Raw genomic sequence first — 23605 nt, forward strand, 5'->3', positions numbered from 1 at the left:
ATTGACATAAACATCTTACACAAATTAAAGTGGTTCTTTTAACTTACTCCTGCAGCCTTTGGATAAAGGCATTTGTAACTATTGCAAAGTAGTGAATTTAAAACATTTTCATAGGGAACCTGAGTCTGAAAGTAGTTGAGGGAAATTGGACAAAGTAAAGCGATTATAAATGTATAAAAGTAGGTGCGTGAAAGTGATCCATCATCCTTCTATCATCCCAGATGGAATCCTGCCCAGTTCCTCTCAATTTCACTTGTGAATTGATGGTTCATAAACTCCATTAAAATTCATTTTGAGTTTTGTTTCTTCATTGTTTCCATAGTCATTGTAAGGCCAAAAATCTTTGTATTTCTGGAGGGAATTCATTGATGATCATTTAATTTAAAAAAAGCATTTCCCAACAAAATGTTCATTAGCTGAAAAGACAAATTCATGGCTTACTGTGCCTCTTTTCAAACTAACTGAACATTCTGCCTAAAACAAATCCCAGCTTGTCAGATCCATTGAGAGCAGGCTTGAGAAAAGCAATTCAAAGACCTCTAGAAAGAGATTGCTATGACTACAGTTTTGTTCTGTTTTATTAAAGTCCCATTGATAATACGCTAAAATCGAATAAGCTTCCTTTCAGACTTCAAACTAAGGGGTACCAATAATGGTGATGAAATAAATTAGTTTGGCACTTGTAACAAAGTAAGATCATTTTGTAAATATACTGAAAAAAAATGAAATGTGCAATTCAAAGAAGAAATTGTTACAGTTGACTAAGGCTGAGAAGCACATTGCAAGCTGGATTGCATACCCCTTAAGGGCAGGGATCATTTCTACTTTTTTGTACTTTTGTTTCAGGAACTCAGTACAGTGCTTGGCCCAGAGTAAGCACTTAGTAAATTCTGTCAATTAACTGAATGAGACACACTGATTTGAAATGGGTAAACCCAAGAAAATTGCCTCTTTGGAAAGTGATGTTCCTCCTCTACTCTTCATTTTATCCTGAACACTTTGACTTGTGAAACCAAGAAAAATAGACTTTGCTTTCTCTACTCTTTTTCATTTTTCAGTCAGAGAGACACAAAAATTGGCATCTTTAGAAAAGAAGCACATAATAATATCATAAATAATTTCTACCAAAGCGTTCCTGGAAAATAAAAGTGCGTGAACCAGTAAACACTAACAGCAAGCCATTAGTGCAGCCCTTGCCTCTTAAAGCTATGTGCTTTATTCTCAGATTTGTTTTCATTGTTTTTTGAAGAAAAAGATTAATCTGCTCATTTAATCTGGGTGTTCCATTTCTGCATAAAATTATTTTACTGTTAGACTCCTTGGAATTGTTGATTTTTTAATTATGTCCACTGTAGCGGTCAAATTAATCATTTATTTAGCACTGAGTATGTGTAGAGCACTGTACTAAGAGCTTGGAAGAGTACAATATAACAGAGTTGGTAGACACGTTCCCTGCCCACAACAATCTTACAGTCAGTTCTCTGGCTACTTTTCAGGCTTTTTTTGTTTTTGTTGTTCATCCTCACACTTTCCCCTCCATGCCATTCTCTACCTCCTCACTAAGACAGGAAAAAAAACAACTTCATATTACCTTATAATGCTGCATGGCGTAGTAAATGGAGTATGAGCCTGGGGGTCAGAGGTTCATGGGTTCATTCATTCATTCAATCTTATTTATTGAGCTCTTATTGTGTGCAGAGCACTGTAGTAAGCGCTTGGGAAGTACATTTCGGCAACATATAGACACGGACCCTACCCATCAACGGGCTCACAGCCTAGAAGGGGGAGACAGACAACAAAACAAAACATCCCAGCTCTGTCACGTGTCTGCTGTGTGACGTTGGGCAAGTCACTTCACTTCTCTGGGCCTCAGTTACCTCATCCGGAAAATGGGGATTGAGACTGTGAGCCCCACATTGGACAGGGGCTGTGTCCAACCTGATTTGCTGTATCTACACCAGCGCTTAGAACAGTGCCTGGCACTCAGTAAGTGCTTAACAAATACTATTATTATTATTATTATTATTATTATTATCATCATCATTATTATTATTATTATTATAAGTGTTTTGGAAATCTTTCTATTACTGTTCCTAACTGTAACTTCTTCAGTATGTATACTTTTCAGCCCTACTTCCAACTAGTAGACCAGGGTCTTCACTATTCATTGCTTACACAGGATTCATGCCTGTTGCTCACATTACCATTACTAAACCCTAGGAATTACAGTCTTGGATGTAATAATAATAATAATGATGGCATTTGTAAAGCGCTGTTCTAAGTTCTGGGGTGGGGGGAATACAAGGTGATCAGGTTGTCCCACGTGGGGCTCACAGTCTTAATCCCCATTTTACAGATGAGGTAACTGAGGCTCAGAGAAGTTAAGTGACTTGACCAAGGTCACACAGCAGGCATGTGGCGGAGCCAGGATTAGAACCCATGACCTCTGACTCCCAAGCCCGTGCTCTTTCCACTGAGCCATGCTGGATATAATTATGTTGCTCACACTAGTGGGACGGCTCACTAAAATGATTTCATTAGCACAGTGCATATCAGTGGAAATGTCGCACATGTTGGTATGCAGGATTAGGCATAACCAAATAAATTAATGTTATCATTAACCTAATATCAATTTAGTTTACGCTCATTAGAGACCCCAATTAAAACCAGATTTTAGGGCGATGATATTCTTTAACTGTGACCATTGATCTCTGGGTCTAGTCACTGTTTTGTAACTGCCTCTGTACAAATATTATTAACAGTATCTAAGACAGCACCATCTTTCATTAGCTATAACTTAAGTTCAACAAGTACACTCACCATCTCTGATAGGGACCAGCAAAAGAAATCAAGGTTAACGAGTTGGTTACATTTTTATTTCTGTTTGTATTCAGCAAGGCAATTAAAGAAACAAAACAAAACATAGAGTACATATTAGTGTTAAGCATTTTATATGTTGAATTAATAAATTTCAGCCATGGATATTCAACAGTTTCTAAAGGGTAAGATTTAACTCTTGCAATGTCATCATCCATACGGTTATTTTTCATAATGCTGGACACTTTAACTTTGCCTTTCATGTGGTTGAAGTATTCAAATACCAAATGTTTAGGAAAAAATTTCACTCTTCTCCAAGTATCTTGTGCATGGGTGTGGGTGGGTGTGTGTACACACACACACACACACACACACACACACACACACACACACTTTTTTCCTAGTGAGAAGAAACAAGAAAAAATGGAATTCTTAGTCCCATGTAGGGCCCGAAAGTTTTTGATTCCTCTAAGATGGCATTTTAAGCCCTATTCCTGCTGGAGCTTGAAACCACTGTGGAGTCTGATTCCAGTGGTGTTGATTTCCGGCGTATTTGCTAACTCTGCTAGGGAAGCCGGGCAAGAATTTGAAGTATCCCGTGGTACTTCACTGGAAAGAGCCATCCTCGCCTCATACGTGTTTTAAAGTTGTTTTGCCTAACAGCAGACCTGTGCCCAACAGCTGTTTTCGAATGTGGTGGAGGACTGCCTGATTCTGCTTTTCTGCGAGCCAGCCTTTGACGGCATCTGCAATTTCCTATGCAGTCAGCTTAATGCTTTCAGTTTCCACCGTTGGACTCGCTTTGTCAGCATACCCAACTTTCCGACTGGTTTCGCTCTTAAACTGTTGTTTTGCAAGTTGAGTGCCTTACAGTTTAAAGCCAGAGATTTATCCTTAAGATGTTAGGAAATGGAAGATAATGTACGCTGATTTTTAGGATGGAGCAAGGTAAACTTCTCCCACCAGTGTTTCCTGAAAGGGGTGTATTTTTAAAACAACAGAACCAAGATAAACACCGTTGGCTCCCTTGAGGAGCCTATCACAACAATGACTGCTGCTGTTTTTCTTTTCAGTCACCAGTGCAGTTGCCAAAGCTGAAGATTGATTAAATAAGTCCATTCATTTCTCTAATCATGATGATTGCTTCCTGTTTTTCTCTGAAACCTTCCTTAAAACCTATTGATCCATCTCTTCTGTTGATAGTCTCTAGTTCTTTCCATCTTTTTTGGCCAGGTAGAGCTATGGGTGACATGTTCTTGGAATTTTTTCTTGTTAGATAACTCTGAAAGTTTTGGAATCTTTCCTATTAATTGCTACTAATGCCCTCTTGGGAGTTGGAGAAGAACCTTCCTTCAGTTCTGTATGGCCATTTAAAAATTAAGTGTTCTGGTACAAAACAGCATTTGCCCATTGTTTCATTAGAGCTATGATCCATTTTTTTTTTCTTTTTGGTGACTCTTTTTCTTAATCTATTCATTTTGTGATATGATTTTGTGTGACAGAAAGAGTATGTGACTATCAAAGGGGTATTTAATACAGGTGAAGTCAATATGTACAATGTCACCATGCTGTTTTGGAGTCCTACAGAAATGCTGTAAGATTCTGGTATAGGTTTGCAATGAGCAAAATCATATGAAAGCTCACTGTGTTAAAAGTAAATATGATTCTATGACAAAGTATTTGGCGTAATTGATCAATAAACAAATAAGATTTCTCTCACCGGTTTTGATTAATCTAATACCTTAAGGCTTATTTTCTGAAAAATGCAGTGAAGTGGACATAGAGTGAATTGAATCTTTAGCATAGAGTAGGAATGAATTTTGAAAGAATCATTGAATTTCCTGCTGTTGAGAATGTCAGTCCAGTTCAAGAAAGGGTCTTTGTTGCCCCATTCACATGTTCTCTCAGTTGACAGGGTCAAAAACTGAGACTTCTGCATTCTGAGTCTCTTGTTCCCAATTCCTTCATCTGAACTGCAGCAGAAATTCTTGCAGCTAGTGAGAAATACGTAAAGTAGTCAAAGTCATAGCCTGCATTAACAAAAAAGGTGATATATGTGTTCTCTTTACTCAGTTCTTCCATGATGTACATTTTCACTGTGTGTTTTGAAAAGAAGGCTCTTAGGTAACATTATTCCAGCGTGGCTCAATGGAAAGAGCATGGGCTTTGGAGTCAGAGGTCATGGGTTCAAATTCCAGCTCCGCCAATTGTCAGCAGTGTGACTTTGGACAAGTCACTTAACTTCTCTGTGCCTCAGTTACCTCATCTGTAAAATGGGGATTAAGACTGTGAGCCCCCCGTGGGACAATCTGATCACCCTGTACCTCCCCAGTGCTTAGAACAGTGCTTGGCACATAGTAAGTGCTTAATAAATGCCATCATTATTATTATTATTATCCCTTGTCAACCTGGATAGAACATAGTCTGTTGTCAGAAGTAATGGTTGTCTGCGTCTTTGCATGTCAAAAAAAACAAATACCACAGCTCCCAAGTTTTCTTTAGGCAGGATTGGTCGAGAATGTAATTCCTAAATTATATGAGAACTGAGTATATTTTTGTACAGGGATTGGCATAACCAGGTGTTCAACGCTGTTCTGAAATCAAGGCAAATAAAGGAAAAAAGACATGGAAAAATCCATTCCAAATGTCCTCTGTTTCAGTGATCAATCAATCAGTTTTATGTATTGAGCCCTTATTGTGTGCAGAGCAGTGTACTAAGCACTTTGGAGAGTATAGTATAGCAGTGCTGGTAGACACATTCCCTACCAACAACAGGCTTATAGTCTAGATAAAAAGTCACTCTCATTTCATGGCCTTTGGAAAGTCAACTGGTCTCATACCTCAGCCTCATGCCATCTCCCATCTTCATCACAGGTGGTAGCTACTAGTTTGGAGGGTCACAAGCGCAACAGATTGATAGATAACAGAGATAGGGAAGAGAAGGGAGAGGGATAGAATATTTTCTCGATTTCCTGAGGGTCACATTGATTTCCTCGAAAGAGTGACTATCAAGTTTGGTCTCCCTCCCTGGAACTGGCTGGGTTCATTTTCAATAGTCCTGATGCCTGTGCAGGTTTCGAGGGGGCAGGGCCTCACATTTAGGGCCTGGAGCCATCTTCAGAAACTTCAGACACTCCACAGACTGCTGGCTTCTAGCAGTGGCCAAACTTGGGAAGCAGGATTAGAGTTAGGACTAGGACTGTTGAAAGACAACTGCAGTTGCGTCTCAGAGCCTTCAACGACCCAAGGCAAAGGATCCCAGCAGAGGAGGTGTGGGAGCTGGCCGGAGCCAGAAATGGCCTTGAAACTCATGAAGAGGGGCGACCCAGGCCTGGGTTGAATTGAAACCAGGAATGCGGGGCCAGAGCGCCATTTCTGACAGGTGCTCTGCTCTTTGGGCATCCTCAGGGTTTCTGACTGGGCTGTTCCTCTGGATGTTGCTCCCAGAATTGAAGCCGCTGTGTTTCCCAAAGACGAGTGTCTTTGAAAAGATGAGGTCATGAGGCATTGTAAGTGGCTTTCATCTTATTTAAGTAATTTGGGCACACCTATCTCCGGACAAGGCATGCATCTCACAAAAGCAATCATGATTAAATTATAGGACTTTTCATTTCCTTGTTTTCATCCAGCAAAAATAAGAAGAGGATTACGTGATTGTCCTCACTTAATCAGGGTTTGCTTCATGCTTCTAATCACCCCCACAGCTGTAGATTGTGAGCTCTTTGTGGGCAGAGAATGTGTCTACCAACTTTTATTCATTCAGTCATATTTACTGAGCGCCTACTGTGTGTAGAGCACTGTACTAAGCGCTTGGAAAGAACAATTCAGCAACAGAGACAATCCCTACCCAACAGCAGGTTCCACAGTCTAGAATGGGGGAGACAGACAACAAAACAATTAAATAGGCATTAATAGCATCAATATAAATAAATAGAATTATTGATATATACACATCATTAATAAAATAAATAGAATACCAACTACTGAAGTGTCCTCTCCCAAGTGCCTAGTACAGTGATCAGCATACAGTAAGTGCTCAATAAATAGCCTTGATTTACTGATTAGGCCTTTTACATGTTTCCTCTCTTTATGCTGTGAAAAACAGCCCATAATATATGGAAAGAAAAAATATTTGGTCACTTTTTTAAGTTGACATGTTAAATTCATCTATTTTTTTAAAAAAAATCTCTCCATAGAGGTGATCAATTTCAGTACATGTTTGCCTTGCTCATTTACATTTTTCATCCTATTAAGAGGGGAAAGAAGCTGCATCACATGTGTTTGGGGCTAATAGAAAAACAACTAATAAGATGAACCTACCAAAACATTGCTTTTAAATGGAGCTTGGGTTTGCTGTCCATGGCAAATGTATTTGATTATTTTCCCTCTAAACTGTAGAAAAGAATGTGAAGAAGTATGTGGTGTAAGTTCCAAAACTCCTGAATATTTTAAAGTTGTTGCCTCACCCTCACAAAAAATGAAATCATATGCCAGATCTGTGAATAAAATATATTGGATGAAGAAGAGGGAAGAAGATGATAAATCATTCCAAATGAATTATTAGAGAAACAGCTGGCCTGGCGGGAAAAGCACAGCACTGGAAGTCCAAAATCCTCACTTTTAACTCCAGTTCCACCATTTGCCTGCTGTGTGTCCTTAGGCAAGTAACTTAACTTCTCTGACCCGTAGTTTTCTCAACTATAAAATAGGTATTAAATGTCCCTCCTTCCTCCCCATTAGACTGTGAGCCACATGCGTGACAGGGACTGTGCCAGATCGGATTATCCTTTATCTACCTTAGGCCTTGACAGCATGCTAGGCACATAGTGTAAGCACTTAACAGATATCGCAATTATTATTATTGTTGTTAGGTGTTGGGCAGTATGGAAGTAATCATGGTGCCAAGGAAGGTTCTGGAACTTGTCCTGAGTTATTATTATTATTATGGTATATGTTAAGTGCTTACTCCGTGCCAAGCACTATTCTAAGCACTGGGGTAGACACAAAGTAATCAGATTGTCCCATGTGGGGCTCACAGTCGCAATCCCCATTTTACAAATGAGGGAATGGAGTCACAGAGAAGTTAAGTGATTTGCCCAAGGTCACACAGCAGACGAGTGGTGGAGCCGGGATTAGAACCCATGCCCTCTGACTTCCAAGCCCGGCCACCTTTTCCCATTGGAAGTCTGAGCTCCCACACCACTTTCCTTCACCTTCCCAAGAGCTACTTGTGTGACAGAACAAGGTGGAGGATGAAAGTGGGCAGTAGCAGGAACATAGAGGCACTGCTACTACCAGTCCCCTTGGTTTGTGTGCTTGGTGGCTGGCCGTTCCAACCCTGATGTGATGGGATGGTGGCAATTCTAAAGTAATTAGGACTAGGAAAGTCTTATCTGTCTTATCTGAGTTGTAATTCACCTCATTGCTTTTAAGGAAAATTATCCTCAATTACCAAGTGTTCCCTCCGAATGAACAGACTACCTTAGTTTCTAAATTAACAGGCATCCAGCATTTCATTACAGTACATTATCATTCTTCCGATTCTTGAGCATTGGGCTTTTTCAATGCACAGTTTCTGTGAATTGACTCACAATTACTTTAAATGACATTAAACCTATTCACTGTTAACAACAATTTACCCTTGCGGCCACATGTAAGGATGAGTGTCTGTTGACTTCCAGGAAGGAAATTATTGTTAAATTAAATTGAGCCCCAAGTACGTGACACCTGTTTTACTTTGATTGTTGAACTAGCTGAGTGACACATTTGGTGAAGATGTCTTTCAAAATGGGTTTTTACTTTATTTTTTTGTGGGGGGGGGGGGGGTTTGTTTTGTAGCTTTGGTCAGACAGCTAGAAGGGTTTAAAGCCCCAAGCATGTTTGAAGAGCATTTATCTAAAATCTTCAGAAAGTAAGCCTGCTAGTGTTTAGAATTGTAGATAAGTGTATAGTTTTAAGGGCTGTTTAACTCATTTTATTAAGACTCTGTTAGCCTCTTGTGAAATATACAAAAATGAAGAGGCAGTGGAACAGATTAGAAATGTCTTGATTTGCCATTCCTTAGGCCTCTTTGGAATGATAGCATATTCTAGAAAAACATCCAGGAATTGTGGTTAGAGTTAGAGTTATCCAAATGATATTTCACAGTTCGGAAGGATTTTATGCTTGGAAACAAGAAAAGAATATATGTTTTAAATCCTTTGTTCATTCTTGTGAAGCTTGAGAATTTTCTTTAGTGATAGCTTCAGGATATGGGTTATTTTTGTACTTTATTAACTGTATTCCAATTCAGTGTTCAAAATTGTCAGTGATAAGTCGATATATATTTGAAAGCCTACAATGTACCTAAAACTGCACTAGATATATGAAGGAACAAATATTTCCCCTGCCCTTAAGGAGCTTAGAGTCTAAAACAGATCACAGCAGACAGTTTTCATAAGTGTATTCATTCATTGAATCTTATTTATTGAGCACTTACTGTGTGCAGAGCAGTACTGCACTACTAAATCCAAATGTGCATTGAGAAGTCTGTCATGAATTATACTGGCAAACTGGAAAAGAATGATGTCAGTCAGTGAAAACTTCATGACAGATTTGGGATGTGGAGTGCCAGTTAAAAGGTGTGGGGGTGGAGGAGGTTGTATGATAAAAATGAGAAGCAACATGGCTTAGTGGAAAGAGTATGGGCTTGGAAGTTCTGAGGTGGTGGGTTCTAATCCCGGCTCTGCCACTCATCAACTGTGTGACTTTGGGCAAGTCACTTAACTTCTCTGTGCCTCAGTTACCTCATCTGTAAAATGGGGATTACGACTGTGAGCCCCACGTGGGACAACCTGATCACCTTGTAACCTCCCCAGCACTTAGAACAGTGCTTGCCACATAGTAAGCACCATCATTATTATTATGATGATTATAAGAACAAGGAGGTTGTACCATGCTTTGTCAGCATAGACAAGGATTTGATGGCAGGAGAGGAAGGACCAGTTAATGGGGGCTTTGGGAAAGCAAGCTAGGTTTGAAAAGCAAGTGTGGCCTGGTGTATAATGGGGAGATAAAAGCAGTCAGGCAGAGACCTGGAGATGCAGAGCTTTGAAGGCAACAGACACAACCTGGTATCTTATCTAGGTGAAAATGGGGGTTCATCCCAAGAAGGTTTAAGCATCAAAATATTCCACACACTGCAACTGAAATTGGGCTGAGAAGCCAATTTTAATTGTAGAGTGCAGAATATTTTGGAGGGGGGACCAGCTGGAGACTCAGAACCATATTCATCTCCAACAGTATTCATTGAGCACCCGTTGTGTGAAGAGCATTGTACCATGCCTCTGGGAGACATCAAGCGGTATATCCTCTGTGGTACTTATTGATTGTTTAAACTGTGTGCAAAGCACTGTGCTAAGCGCTTGGGAGAGTACACTGCAAGAGCATTGGTAGATCCGTACACTGCCCACAGTGAACCTATAGTCTAGAGGGGAAGATCGACATTAATACCGCCTTCAAGGAACTTCCTAGTTTAACAGGGAAGGAAAGCAGATCCATCTGATTATACATCCACTGTTGAATGAGTCCAACAGGGAGAGATTATGAGAATCTAAGAGTGAAGTAAGCGAGGACTGGATAAGGAATTAAGCAGTGGAGATAAAGAAGATTGGAGAGCTATGAATTATGTTGTGTCGAAGGAAGCAGTGAGACTTGGCAGCTGACTGAGGGATGAAGAGTTTGTGGAGGACACATGACAGAGAAGTGTGAAATGCAAACCTGAGGATATTGAGTTTAAGCTGGAGACAGAATATCCAGTTTGAGGCCACCTGAAAAATGGGAACCCTGGTAATAAGATGAGTAATAAGATTATTGGGTACAGGTAATGAAAAAAGCCATGAGAGTGCTTGAGCCCAGTAAGATGGTAAATGTAGAAGGAAAAAGAGAAGAGGCTTCCCACAGAGGTGATTATTTCAGAAAACGAAGTGGCTGTGAACTGTATTTTAAATCAAAACATCCAGCTTTTTGCCTATGGATCAAAAGTGCTCTGCGGCTTGCTCTTTGCCTGATAAAAAAAAAAAAAAAAACGCATCAAGAAAACACAAAAGAAATGTAATCTTTGCTGAAATGTAATCTTTTAAAATATTTTTGATCAGGAAACAAATGTTAATTCCAGCTGTGAAGAACACCTCCATTGAATAGACCTGGGTATATGCTCTGGACTCAAATACCGTATATGGAAATCAGTGCTTTTTGATATGGGCTTCAGAGTTTACCTGAACACCCAATGAATTATTGATGAAAAACACTTATTTTAAATGGAAATAGGCTAGAAGTGTCTGCCTTAACAATGAGGCATGTGTCAGGAAGACGGGACTGTTCCCATGCCTATTGATCAATTTTTGAAATAATGTTGAGAGGCCTTTCTCTTAAGACAGAAATGAGTCTGCTTCATTTTAACCACAGGAAAGAGCCCATTTGTAATGCAATCCTTCCAGTCTCTAGTTGTGTTGGCCTGGCAAACAACAGATTTGAATTCATTCTTCTTGCATTTTATATGTAAATGCTATGCCCTTCCCGAATGTGTTTTGAATATCTTGGTAAGTCTGACACTTTTCTTACCATTTTTTATCACCTTTAAAACTAAATTTAGAAAGACAGTTTTTCCTTCTCTTTCTATTGCTTGTGGGGAAAACAGCTTTTTTCTTCCATACCAAAGATTTTTAAAGCCTTTAGTTAAAAATGTATCCATTTTTGCTCTTTGGATACTCCAGATTTTAGCCACAGTTCCTTGTTAGCCAAAACAGTCTTAACGGGGAATACACCTATACTAATCACCTACGATTCTAACGCTTTCTTAATTCTGATTTTGAAAAAGGCATGAAGATTGCATTGCTTCTTTCTGGAGAGTGTCACGGACTGCCTTTGCAAAAAAATTAAAGACAGCAGCGCTGTTAATAGTCCCATGAATTTGCAAATCTGCGAAGTGTTAGAAGCTTGAAAGCAGTCAAGTAAACTCAAGACTCAATTAACAATCTTCCCTTTGTGGGATTCTTCTCCATCAGTATAACCTTCACCTATGGGTGGTATTCTTCTGTTTTGTAAGGAAGTGGCTAATTTATGTTTAGTTAAGACATCCTCTTCTCCCAAGAATATAATTTTGCCATTCTCTTCAGTGTTCTTGAATAAAGCATCGTTGAAGTACTTTGTTGCTCACATTTGAGAGGATGAATAACTTTAGGTAATCTTCATACTAGAAAAGGACCCAGTATTCTAAGTTCCTAGCAGTGAACACTTATGAAGGATTCTGAAGTTGTAGGTGGGTATTTTAGTGGTGTTTCAGCCAGTGACAGAGCTTTGAAAACACCCTCTTTGTGCTATCTCTTTCAGATCCTACAGATTAAACTAACTCTTGCAAGCTTGCAGTAAATCCACCAAGGCATTGGTTTCTGTTTAATTGGTAAATGTGATAGCTGCCTTATTTTGTGATGACACTATTAAGTCACACATGCCACTGTGTGCATAGGAGAGATGCCAAAGGCATCATACTTTTTATTCATTACTCTTGGCTGAAGAAGTAGACTGATAATACTTCATTTCCATAGACCCTGTGAATGCTTTCCTTCACACTCCAGTGGATTGCATCCGTGTTAAGCTAATATTTATCCAGTGTATATCTTTAAAGGGAAACCGCAAATAAGATGATATTGAACCAAACTGTGTTTGCATGGCAGTAATGACATCTCCTTTTTGTGCAGCCTCTGAACCCAATCTGAAATTACGATCCAGGCTAAAGCAGAAAGTTGCTGAAAGACGGAGCAGCCCCCTGTTACGCAGGAAAGATGGCCCAGTGGTTACTGCTCTTAAAAAGCGTCCATTGGATGTCACAGGTATGTTAGATAAGAAACTGAAATCATACCACCTGCCTACCAGATTCTCTGTGAGGCTTCCCGGGAAAAAGACAAAAATGACTTTTAGCTCTGAAAATTCTTTAGTCTGGATCTCTCCTCCTTCCCCCTTATAATGTTCAGCAGAAAGGGTGGGCGTGACCTTTTTGATTCTTTGAAGGCTGAGTAGTCTACATTGAAACTGTTTAGACCTTCTTCTCTGTAGACAACTGAGTTGGCAGAGATCTTTTCAGTAAAGTCCAAAGTTTCCCAAGCAGTTGATTTTCCCAAGTTTGGACTGCTGACTGTATTAGTCAGCTGAAGCTGTGGATACAGTGAAGTGCTTCAGTATTGTTGCAAGTGTTCATATTCAGCCTCAAGTTGATGAAATTTCTCAAAATGAATCTATAGTTCTGGAGGTGAGGAAGGTTTTGAAAGCCATACGTCTTTAATATGATTTCCTTGGAAAAGGTAGTTTCAGAAGGGAATTTTTTTCTGGCCTTCTTTTGACCTTCATTGCCCATTAGGTAATTGCCTTTAGGAGGGATTTTGACTGAGAGAACTGTATAGAATTTCATCTTTTTGTTAATATCCTGTTTCTCAGCTTGAACATAGCAAAAAAAATATTACCATGATGTTTATTATTGAGCACCATCTAGAGGTGAAAATATATAAATTCAGGAAAGTGGAGCATACACTGGAATCGTTTGTTCTAGTCTCCATATCATTTCTATTTGTTCTCCCCCACTATCATGATGCTAATATCAAATAAGGAGGTAGTGGTCACCATTTTAAAGTGACACCGGGACAAAATGATTGCTGAAATTTGTCCCTGAATGTTACAGTAGAAATGGAAAAACGCTAAAAATATGAAGTGTGTTTCAGGCTGCAGAAATTCAAGTGTTTAATGTGGAAGAACTTCAGAGAGACAAAGCTCATGTCAGAGTTTTCTCTTCATGATTTGTGAAGGGGCGAAGCAGGCTTCTAAAGGGCAGTCATTTTAGACAAACTGATTTGGTGCTGAGGATCCCATACCTTCTATTTGGCTACCAGCAAGGCTTCTTCGTTTTCTTTTATAAACTAGTGCAGTGTGATCTCACAGAAATAGCATGGGCCTGGGAGTGAAGATCTGAGTTTTAATCCCAGCTCCGCCGTTTGCTTGCTGGTGACAGTGGGCAAGTCACTTACCTTCTCTGTGCCTCAATTTCCTCATTTATTAAATGGGGATTCAATACTTCTTCCCCTGCTACTTAGACTGAGATCCCGATGAGGGACAGGGGCTGCGTCTGACCTGATTGTCTTGGACGTACTATATCAGGGCTTAGTACGGTGCTTGACAGTTAGTAAACACTGAAGTGTTGCCACTATTATTACTAATTTCATTTTGTTGGGTGAAACACTACATCTTCTTTTCCTCTGCTCCGTTTATGAGAGTAATCAATTGGATTCTATGATTAAAAGAACATGTGGATCCATATTTAGTTCCAGTGTTTATACGGCTAGAGTCAGAGAGGACCACATTCATCACCAGAGTACTCGGGCAAAGGGCAGCATCACACATATATGTAGGGGGATGTTATAAAATGGGAGAACCTACCCACCAGTGTGTAATTTCAGCTCCCCACAGAACTCAGGTTGAATCCTACTGAAACTGGCTGGATCCTTGTTGATGAGATGTAAAGTGTAATTGAATAATAACTGAAGACACAATGTATGGATTTTTTCTATAATTTTCTTTAGCCGTAAATTTTGCCTTATTGCTGTAACTTCTATTAAATACACACATTCTGTTTGGTAGATTTGAGGAACAAATTCAAGGCACTGCTTAGTTTAGTTGTACAGAAAATGTGTCTGGCTGCAGGTGGACCAGATTCGATTAGAGCATCAGTGTGGCTCAGTGGAAAGAGCACGGGCTGGGGAGCCAGAGGTCATGGGTTCTAATCCAGGCTCCGCCACTTGTCAGCTGTGTGACCTTGGGCAAGTCACTTAACTTCTGGGCCTCAGTTCCCTCATCTGTAAAATGGGGATGAAGACTGTGAGCCCCACGTGGGACAACCTGGTTACCTTGTATCCACCCCAGCACTTAGAACAGTGCTTGGCATGTAGTAAGTGCTTAACAAATACCAATATTATTATTATTATAAGTAGGTGCAGGTGTTTTAAAAACTTTCCTAGTCATAGGAAATAATAGTGGTGAGTTTCAGGCAGTTTTGTCAGTGGCTTTAGAGTATTCAGTGATCTTCAAATGTGTCATGTCAAGAAGTAAAAGCTATGATAGATTCAAGGTTAGCTACATTAGTCAGACTCAACATATTTTGGGTATTGCTGCTCACCTAAATCTACGTAAACTATCTGATCAATTGACCAATTCTGAATGAGTGGTACTGTGATTTTGCTATTCTTCTGCAATCCAGAGATAACTGTTGTTTAGATTTTAAAGGGATCTCTTTGAATGTGATTATGTAGAAAGGCAATGACGTTTATTTGTATAAAAGACTTACAGTGAGTCCTCTGTAAACGTGGGAGTTGTAGTCTTAAAAAAAATTGCGTCAAGGTAAAATTGTGCTATGATACCTACCCTTACACACAGCTGTGGTTTTTTTTCCTTGAAATCACATGCCCTTCCACCCAGACAGGTGCACTTTGAGAGAAGGACACTCCCTAAACCATGAATACCTAGACAACCAGTGTCAGGGTATCACTTAGAAATAAAAGTAACTTTTCTTAAAAAAAAAGGCAACTACGTAAACAAATGAAAGGATGTAATTCAACTTCAGTGTTCATAGTTTATCCAGGTTTATCTTGAATTGGTTATTTCTGACAACAGAATGTACTTGAGATCCTGTTTACAGTGACTCAGTTTATCCATACTGTTGTTAATCTATTGTCAAATCTTTCTTTACAACCTTTCAATGACTGTAATATTTTTTTTTTGTGATATTTGCCAAGCTTTTCATTAGATTGTGACCTCCTCAAGGGCAGGGCACATGATCGTTAATTCCATGGAAGCAGCGTGGTCTGGTGGAAAGAGCACAGGCATGGGAGTAAAAGGGTCTGGTTTCTAATCCCAGCTCTGCCAATTGTCTCCTGTGTGACTTTGGGCAAGCCACTTACCTTCTTCTGCCCCAGTTTCCTTAACTGTAAAATGAGGAGTCAATTCTTGTCCTCCCCCATATTTACACTGTGAGCCCCAGATGGGACAGTGACTGCATCCAACCTAATAACTTGTATCTACCGCAACGTTTAGAAGAATTCTTGACACATAGTAAATGCCTAACAAATGCCATAATAAGGAAACAAATATTGTACTCACCCATGTGCCTAGTACAATGCTCTGCTACAGTAAGCACTTGGATACTAGTAAGTGCTTGAGAGAAGATCTTGAAGTGGAAATTCAATAAATGGGGGCAGCTAAAATGAGGCCTGTAAGAATATTTTGAAGAACAAATCAGTGGTTAAGTTATTAAAACTCTTGGCATTCTCATTATCATCATTACTCTAATTATTAGTACTGCTTAACAGACATATATTTTGTGGAGAGCACTGTCCTAAGGAATTAAGAGAAGTAGAAGAAATGATCCCTGTCCCCAAGGGATTTAGACTCTAAAGGGACAGACAGACACAGATTTCAAGCATACAGTAGGAAAAAGAGAAAGCATAACTACAGCTAGCCAAAGCAAAACAGGCAAAAAAAGAATGAGGAAACTGATATGCATATGAGAGCTGTGTGGTTGTGGGGATAGCATCATTAGGGAGGATGACCCTGTGATTGAGGTGGCATTTTAGGCAGGCTTTGAAGGTGGAAGAGGGATGTGGTTTGGCAGATTTGATGTTGGGTTTTGGTATCATGCACTGTAGGGAAGAGTATGCATAGTGGGTCAGAATCAGAAGAGTTGAGACCAAAATGTAATTAGGAGTGAAGAGTGCAAGCTGGAATATAGTAAGTCTAGAGAGTGGGAAGGTAAGTAAGCAGGACACAGCTGGTGGAGAGGTTTATTCGCACCCATTACAAGTTTTCCTATGCTATTTTGGAAACTTTAAAAATATGTAATAAACAAAACTTCAATATTTTTAATATTCAAAAGAAAATATGAAGAATGGACTTGTTTAAGTCACATGTAGTCTATGTGCTGCCAATTTTTTATTAGCCCCTTTCTTTTGCTCAAACATCCTGGCTCTTTGTAGTGTTTTTTAATGTCTCTGATCATACCTTTTATTTGTGACTTTTTCAGATTCTGCCTGCAATAGCGCTCCTGGGTCTGGTCCCAGTTCTCCCAACAACAGTTCCAATAATATCAGCAATGAGAATGGAATTGCTGGATCTGTCACAAGTATTCAAGCAGAGGTTGGTGGTCCTCTTTTCTCTTCTCCAACAGCAAGTCCCCATTATAACACCCTTCTTTTAAGGTTCTTTTGTGATATCTCTCTTTCTCTATACCCCATTTGAATTTTAATCCTGGTATTACTTTCCATGTTGTCTCACATAGGATGCGCTCTCTCTCTCTCTCTCTCTCTCTCTCTCTCTCTCTCTCTCTCTCTCTCTCTCTCTCTCTCAGATAACACTGCTAAATTGACCTTGACTTAAGCACTTTTCCCCCTCTTAGATAACACCGCTAAATTGACCTTGACTTAAGCACTTTTCCCCCTCCTCCTTTGAAATATTTTGACTGACTTGAATAGAGCAATTAAAGCCCATTTCAGTGTAGCATTGATAACATCTCTGGTCTATCAGCAATCAATTAGCAAAGTGCTTATAATACCTTGAAAATTAAGTATTCTATATACATCTGTTCACCAAAAAAATCAAATTCAATGTCTTTCATCATTGATTCATATTTACATTTTTATTTGATTGTATAATTGTAGTCTATTTTATCATTGCTTCCTAATGTATTGTTTTGGCCAATTTTCGATCCCACTAATGCATTAATGTACATTATATATTTCCTATGGGAAATTACATTTAGCACTCTTTTGCTTAGTGCTCTATTTCCAGGGAACCAATTAAGAATGCTAACTGGGGTACAGCAGAATAACATTTCTGTTTCTAAAAGTCTGGGATAAATTTCAAACCAGTAGTCCTCATATGGAGAAATATTTTGCACATGACCATGGTATTTCTAACACAGCAACCAAGCATCATTTATATAGCACAAAATAAGATGCATTTAGTCTCGTCCTTTATTTTATCCTTCACCAATATGATTGTGGTCCTTATTAGATTTTTCTTTCTCTGTAATCATCTGTATGCCTATTAATCAGCAGACTATCCATTGGGGATCTACAAGTTACTTTTCAGTGAATCAATCCAGCCTCCAAGATTAGTAACAATAATGCTTATTTAATATCACCAGAAAACAGCCGCAGAACAGTATGTACAGAAATAAATAATATACTAAACACGTTATATTCACCTTACAATGTCTTATAATCTTCAAACCCTTCAAGTGATATTCAAGGTTGTTTCATTCAAATCCCACATGTAATGCTCACTTGCAAGAAACTTTGAGGTTGAAGTCTGGCCTTTAGAAAAATCTAATAGAACGTGGGTAATAATACGGATTTGAAAATATAAGACTTGTAGTCATTTATGGAACTATAGCCGATGACCTTTAAACCAAGTTTATTGGAGGCATTTTCCACAGATAGTGGTGTACTTGGTATTTGGCCCAGTGTATATATTTCAGGTTGGCTTGCTCACACAGAGCTAGCAGAGACATTAAGCCTAAAATATATTCGGCCAGATGAGGTGAGGTAAAGTGACAGCCGGTTAGAGACCTTTATATGGCAAATTTTTTGTGAGTTCAGCAAGGTATACCATTTGTTTCAACTTCTGAACTGCTAGGGATGCAGCTGAAGCCATTACCCTTACGCATAGTACAGTGCTGTGCACACAGTAAGCGCTCAATAAATACGATTGACGATTACCCTAACACCCTGACAATTTGGGGGCTCCATTGGGAGGATAAATAGTGAATTGAACCTCTTCTGCTCCTGCCTCTAGGCTAGCGGTCCTCATACTGTGAATACCAACATAGCCAGTAGTGGCAGCTGGAGCACCCCACCCCATCCTCCCATTAACGAGATGCAGTGTGGTTTAGCGAAAATGGCACAGGCTTGGGTGTCAGAGGTCATGGGTTCTAATCCCGGCTCCGCCACTTGTCTGCTGTGTGACCTTGGTCAAGTTACTTAACTTCTCTGTGCCTCAGTTCCCTCATCTGTAAAATGGGGACTAAGATAAGACTGTGAGCCCCACGTGGGACAACCTGATTACCTTGTATCTACCCCAGCACTTAGAACAGTGCTTGGCATATAGTAGGTGCTTAACAAATACCATCATCATCATACCAGGAAGTATTGCTTGGGAGTCAGAGATGAACCTCACAGGGAGAGGGGTGCCTCAGCTGGTCTGTACTTTAAAATTGTAATAATAGTTTTGGTACAAAATATAAACTCCTTGTGGGCAGGGATAGCATCTATTTCATTGTATTGTACTCTCTCAAACGTTTAGCTCTGGGCTTTGCACCCAGGAAATGCTTAATTATTCAGTTAATGGTATGCTTACTGAGTGCTTACTTAATGAGTGCTTAATGAGTGCTTACTATGTTCAGGGCACTGTACTAAGTGCTTGGGAGAGTACAATACAATAGGGTTGGTAGTCACGTTCCTCGCCCTCAACATGCTTTCAGCCTAGAGGGGGAGACGGTCATTAGTATAAATAAATTAATAAATGCAACTGATTGATTTTAATGCTTTGAAACCACAAAGCAAAAGCAGAATGCTTTTGAAGACTGACTCTCAGGTGCACCCTGGCCAGTTAATATTTTCCACAGTTTTTCATTGCAGTTTTGCAAATTCAGTCTGCATGACATCTATATGTAACAGTGGTTTCATTCAGGCATATTTATTAAGCATTTACTGTATACAGAACACTGTATTAAGTGCTTGGGAGAGTACAGTATAACTATAAGCAGACACAAACCCTGCCTACAGTTGCACAGTCAGTTTGATAACATAAGGATTGTGTTCCTTGGAGACCTTCATGTTCTATTATATTATTGTTTTATACTTCCATTATAGTGCTCAAGCTTTGATTGAAACTGTGCATCTTTGAACACTATGTACTGACATGCATCAAGTTGAAAGAATGTATCCCGATTCTTCCACAGCATTCTAATAATGTATAAATACAATTTAATGAAGAGTAATAATAATAATAAACAATTATGGTACTTGTTAAGCATGTACTGTGTGCCAAGCACTGTTCTAAGCACTGGGGTAGATACAAGTTAATCAAGTTGGACACAGTCACCTGTTCCACGTGAGCTCACACTCATAATCCCCATTTTGCAGAGACGCAGCATGGCTCAATGGAAAGAGCCTGGGCTTTGGAGTCAGAGGTCATGGGTTCAAATCTCAGCTCCACCAATTGTCAGCTGTGTGACATTGGGCAAGTCACTAAACTTCTCTGGGCCCCAGTTACCTCATCTGTAAAATGGGGATAATGACTGTGAGCCCCCCGTGGGACAACCTGGTCACCTTGTAACCTCCCCAGCACTTAGAACAGTGCTTTGCACATAGTAAGTGCTTAATAAATGTCATTATTATTATTATTATTAATTTTACAGATGAGGTAACTGAAGCCCAGAGAAGTTAAGTGACTTACCCAGGGTCACACAGCAGAAGCCACGCTGCTTCTCTGCCCCAAACACACAGTGAAAATAAGCATTATTAATAATGATGGTATTTGTTAAGTGCTTACTATGTGCCATTGCTGGGCACTGTTCCAGACTATATCATTTTGAGACAGGAGGCCAGCTGGCTTCTGAAATTCTTTCTGGGAAGTCTTGGCACGGACATTTGTGAGTGGGGAGAGAGGGCACTGGAGCAAGAAGGATCAGAGGAGTTCCATTCCTTTGCTTCTGCTGTGCCATTCTACTCCTTAGTTCTGAGTGGCTTTGAAATCAATCAATCGTATTTATTGAGCGCTTACTGTGTGCAGAGCACTGTACTAAGCGCTTTGAAAGTGGCCTTCTTGGCTCTCTTAGCAGGTAGGGACCATCTTCTAGCCCAGATGACCCCAATTTCCTGCCTCAAGTGGCATGGGGTTCTGTGCTTAGGCGCCTTGGTTGGTAGGCCATCTTTTAGCTGGGACTTGAACACCACTGCCTAGCCACTTTCCGCGTCATTTTTAGAGCCCACTTTCACGTCCTCTGCCAGGTGTGGAAGATAAAGCAGAACGGGTTCCTATGCCGCGGACAGCAGAAGGATATGTATGTGACATGACCGGGATTGAACACATTATCTGGAAAGAAATAATCCCAGTTTAGAAACCTCAATCTCCTCCCCAAATTTGAAGGAAGCAATTTTAACATCAGACTCCAACTTCACCTGAGCAAAAACAACTGTTTGGGAATCATAGGATTCTGTTACATTGTGCTCTCCCACATGCTTAGTACAGTGCTCTGCATATCATCATCAATCATCATCATCAATCGTATTTATTGAGCGCTTACTGTGTGCAAAGCACTGTACTAAGCGCTTGGGAAGTACAAGTTGGCAACATATAGAGACAATCCCTACCCAACAGTGGGCTCACAGTCTAGAAGGCCTAGTGGATAGAGCACAGGCCCGGGAGTCAGAAGGTTCTTATCTATAGAGCATATAGTAAGTTCTCAATTAATACCACTGATCGATAAGATACTATTCTCAACTTTGAACACCTGTTGTGACCCTCTTGACATCCACTTTTCCATCTAAATAATGGACTGTATTTTGGGCCAGGCTGTTTCCCATCATATTTATTGAGTTCTTAATGGATGCAGAGCACGGTGGTAAGCGCTGGGGAGAGTACAGTATGATAGATTTGGTAGACATGTTTCCTGCCCACAAGGAGCTTACTGTCTAGAGGGGGAAAGTCCATGAGTTTCTCAGAGTCACACAGTAGAGACGTGGTGGAGCTGGGTCTACAACCTGGGTTTTCCCGAATCCCTGTCTTGGATTCTTCCTATAGAAGTAGCGTGGCTCAGTGGAAAGAGCACGGGCTTTGGAGTCAGAGGTCATGGGTTCAAATTCCAGCTCCGCCAATTGTCAGCTGTGTGACTTTGGGCAAGTCACTTAATTTCTCTGTGCTTCAGTTACAAAATGGGAATTAAGACTGTGAGCCCCCGTGGGACAACCTGATCACCTTGTAACCTCCCTAAGCGCTTAGAACAGTGTTTTGCACATAGTAAGTGCTTAATAAATGCCATCATTATTATTATTATTATCCTATCTCTCCACCCTAATGTCAGTGTAGGTGACTTTTGGGCAGTCTTTGTTCATGAAATAATGATAATAATAGAAATTATGGTACTTGTTAAGCACTTAAAATGTGCCAAGCACTGTTCTAAGCACTGGAGTATAATATATTTATCCCAGATTTCTAAAGAATCAATGATCTATCTATCCTGTTTTTAGCTGCCCAGCTTTCAGATCCATACATTGTTACCGGGAACACCAAAGAATTGACAATTTGTATTTTTATGGCAATGGTACATCAGTGCATTTCATGATTTTTCCAGGCTCTTCATAGCAAATCTGTCTTACATTAATCTTCAGCATATTTCTTGACTACTAGTTCCTTTATTATTGATTATCGATCCCAGAAAAGAAAAATTGTCAACTATCTCAGTCTTCTCTCCATCTGCTATGAATGTGTTAAAACTTCCAGTTTTCATGATATTTGCTTTCTTCACATTCAAATGCAGGCCCATCTTTTTGCTCTGTTCCTTAGCTTTTAATAATAAGCCCTTCAAATCTTTTTCTTTATCTCATAGTAGGGTATTATCATCAGCATAACAAAGGTTGCAGAATACTGTTTTATGTGCACATTACACTGAGGCAGCTCTCCTCAGTGATGACCTCTTTGCCAACTCTAAGTGATTCTTGTCTTGTCTTATGCTGTTGAGTCATCTCCGACTCATAGTGACGCCGTGAACAAATCTCTCCCAGAACGCCCCACCTTCATCTGCAATTGTTCTGGTAGTGTGTCCATAGAGTTTTCTTGGTAAAGATACCGAAATGCTTTACCATTGCCTCCTTACATGGAGTAAACTTGAGTCTCCACCCTTGACTCTCTCCCATGTCACTGCTGCCCAGCACTGGGGAGCCTTGACTTGTAGCCGATTGCCTTCCACTCTCTAGCCACTGCCTAAGCTGGGGATGGAATAGATATGCCTCTGCTTGACTCTCCCTCCCATAGTTGAGACTGGTAGAGTACTGGAAACTCTCCAGGTGCGACCCTGAGAGAGGACTAACTGATTCTACTCTGTACTAATCCTCTTTGACGTCTTTGTTGCTCCTGACAATGTGGATTGCTTCTCTGGAAATACCGTGTAACCATGTGTTTTTCCGACACTGTCCTTTCCTGGTTCTCTTCCTATCTGTCTGGCTGATCCTTCTCAGTCTTTTTCCCCGACTCTTCCTCTATGTCAGTCAATCAGTCAGTCAAATTTATTGAGCACTTACTGTTTGCAGAGCAGTGTACAAAGCACTTGGGAGAGTACAATACAACAAAATTAGCAGGCACATTCCCTGCCCATAACGAGCTTACAGTCTAGAGGAGGAGACAGACATAAACATGAATAAATAACTGATTTATAATGTATAAATCATTAAATCATTTTTCTAAAACACCATTCTGCACTTCCCTCCCCACTCGTCAGAAACTGTCAAATAGTTGCCCTTTCCTCTCTGTTTCAAACAGAAACTCCTAACCCTAAGCATTAAGGCAGCTGTCTCCCCTTTACTTTTCCTCTCTCGTCTCACCACACCCCAGCTCTCACATTTCATTCGTCTCTGATCTACTTACTGTACCTAGTTCTTTTCTCTTCTGCCACCAATCAGTTAATTGCTCATTCCCTGTCTTCTCCCCAGATTTC

General features: G+C 40.0%; 1 protein-coding gene across 6 annotated transcripts in view; it reads left to right on the plus strand.

Moving 5' to 3' along the window:
• HDAC4 (histone deacetylase 4) overlaps positions 1–23605 on the plus strand; it is a 510642-nt gene that overhangs the window by 366890 nt on the left and 120147 nt on the right. For 5 of the 6 annotated variants that reach the window (XM_038748724.1, XM_038748726.1, XM_038748725.1 and 2 more), the window contains 2 exons: positions 12555–12686; positions 16916–17028. In XM_038748724.1, coding sequence (XP_038604652.1) covers positions 12555–12686; positions 16916–17028 — 245 coding nt within the window. The remainder of the gene's footprint in view (positions 1–12554; positions 12687–16915; positions 17029–23605) is intronic. The other variant, XM_038748729.1, reaches the window with a different exon arrangement.

This window comes from Tachyglossus aculeatus, chromosome 7, assembly GCF_015852505.1.
Source record: "Tachyglossus aculeatus isolate mTacAcu1 chromosome 7, mTacAcu1.pri, whole genome shotgun sequence".
NCBI lineage: Eukaryota > Metazoa > Chordata > Mammalia > Monotremata > Tachyglossidae > Tachyglossus > Tachyglossus aculeatus.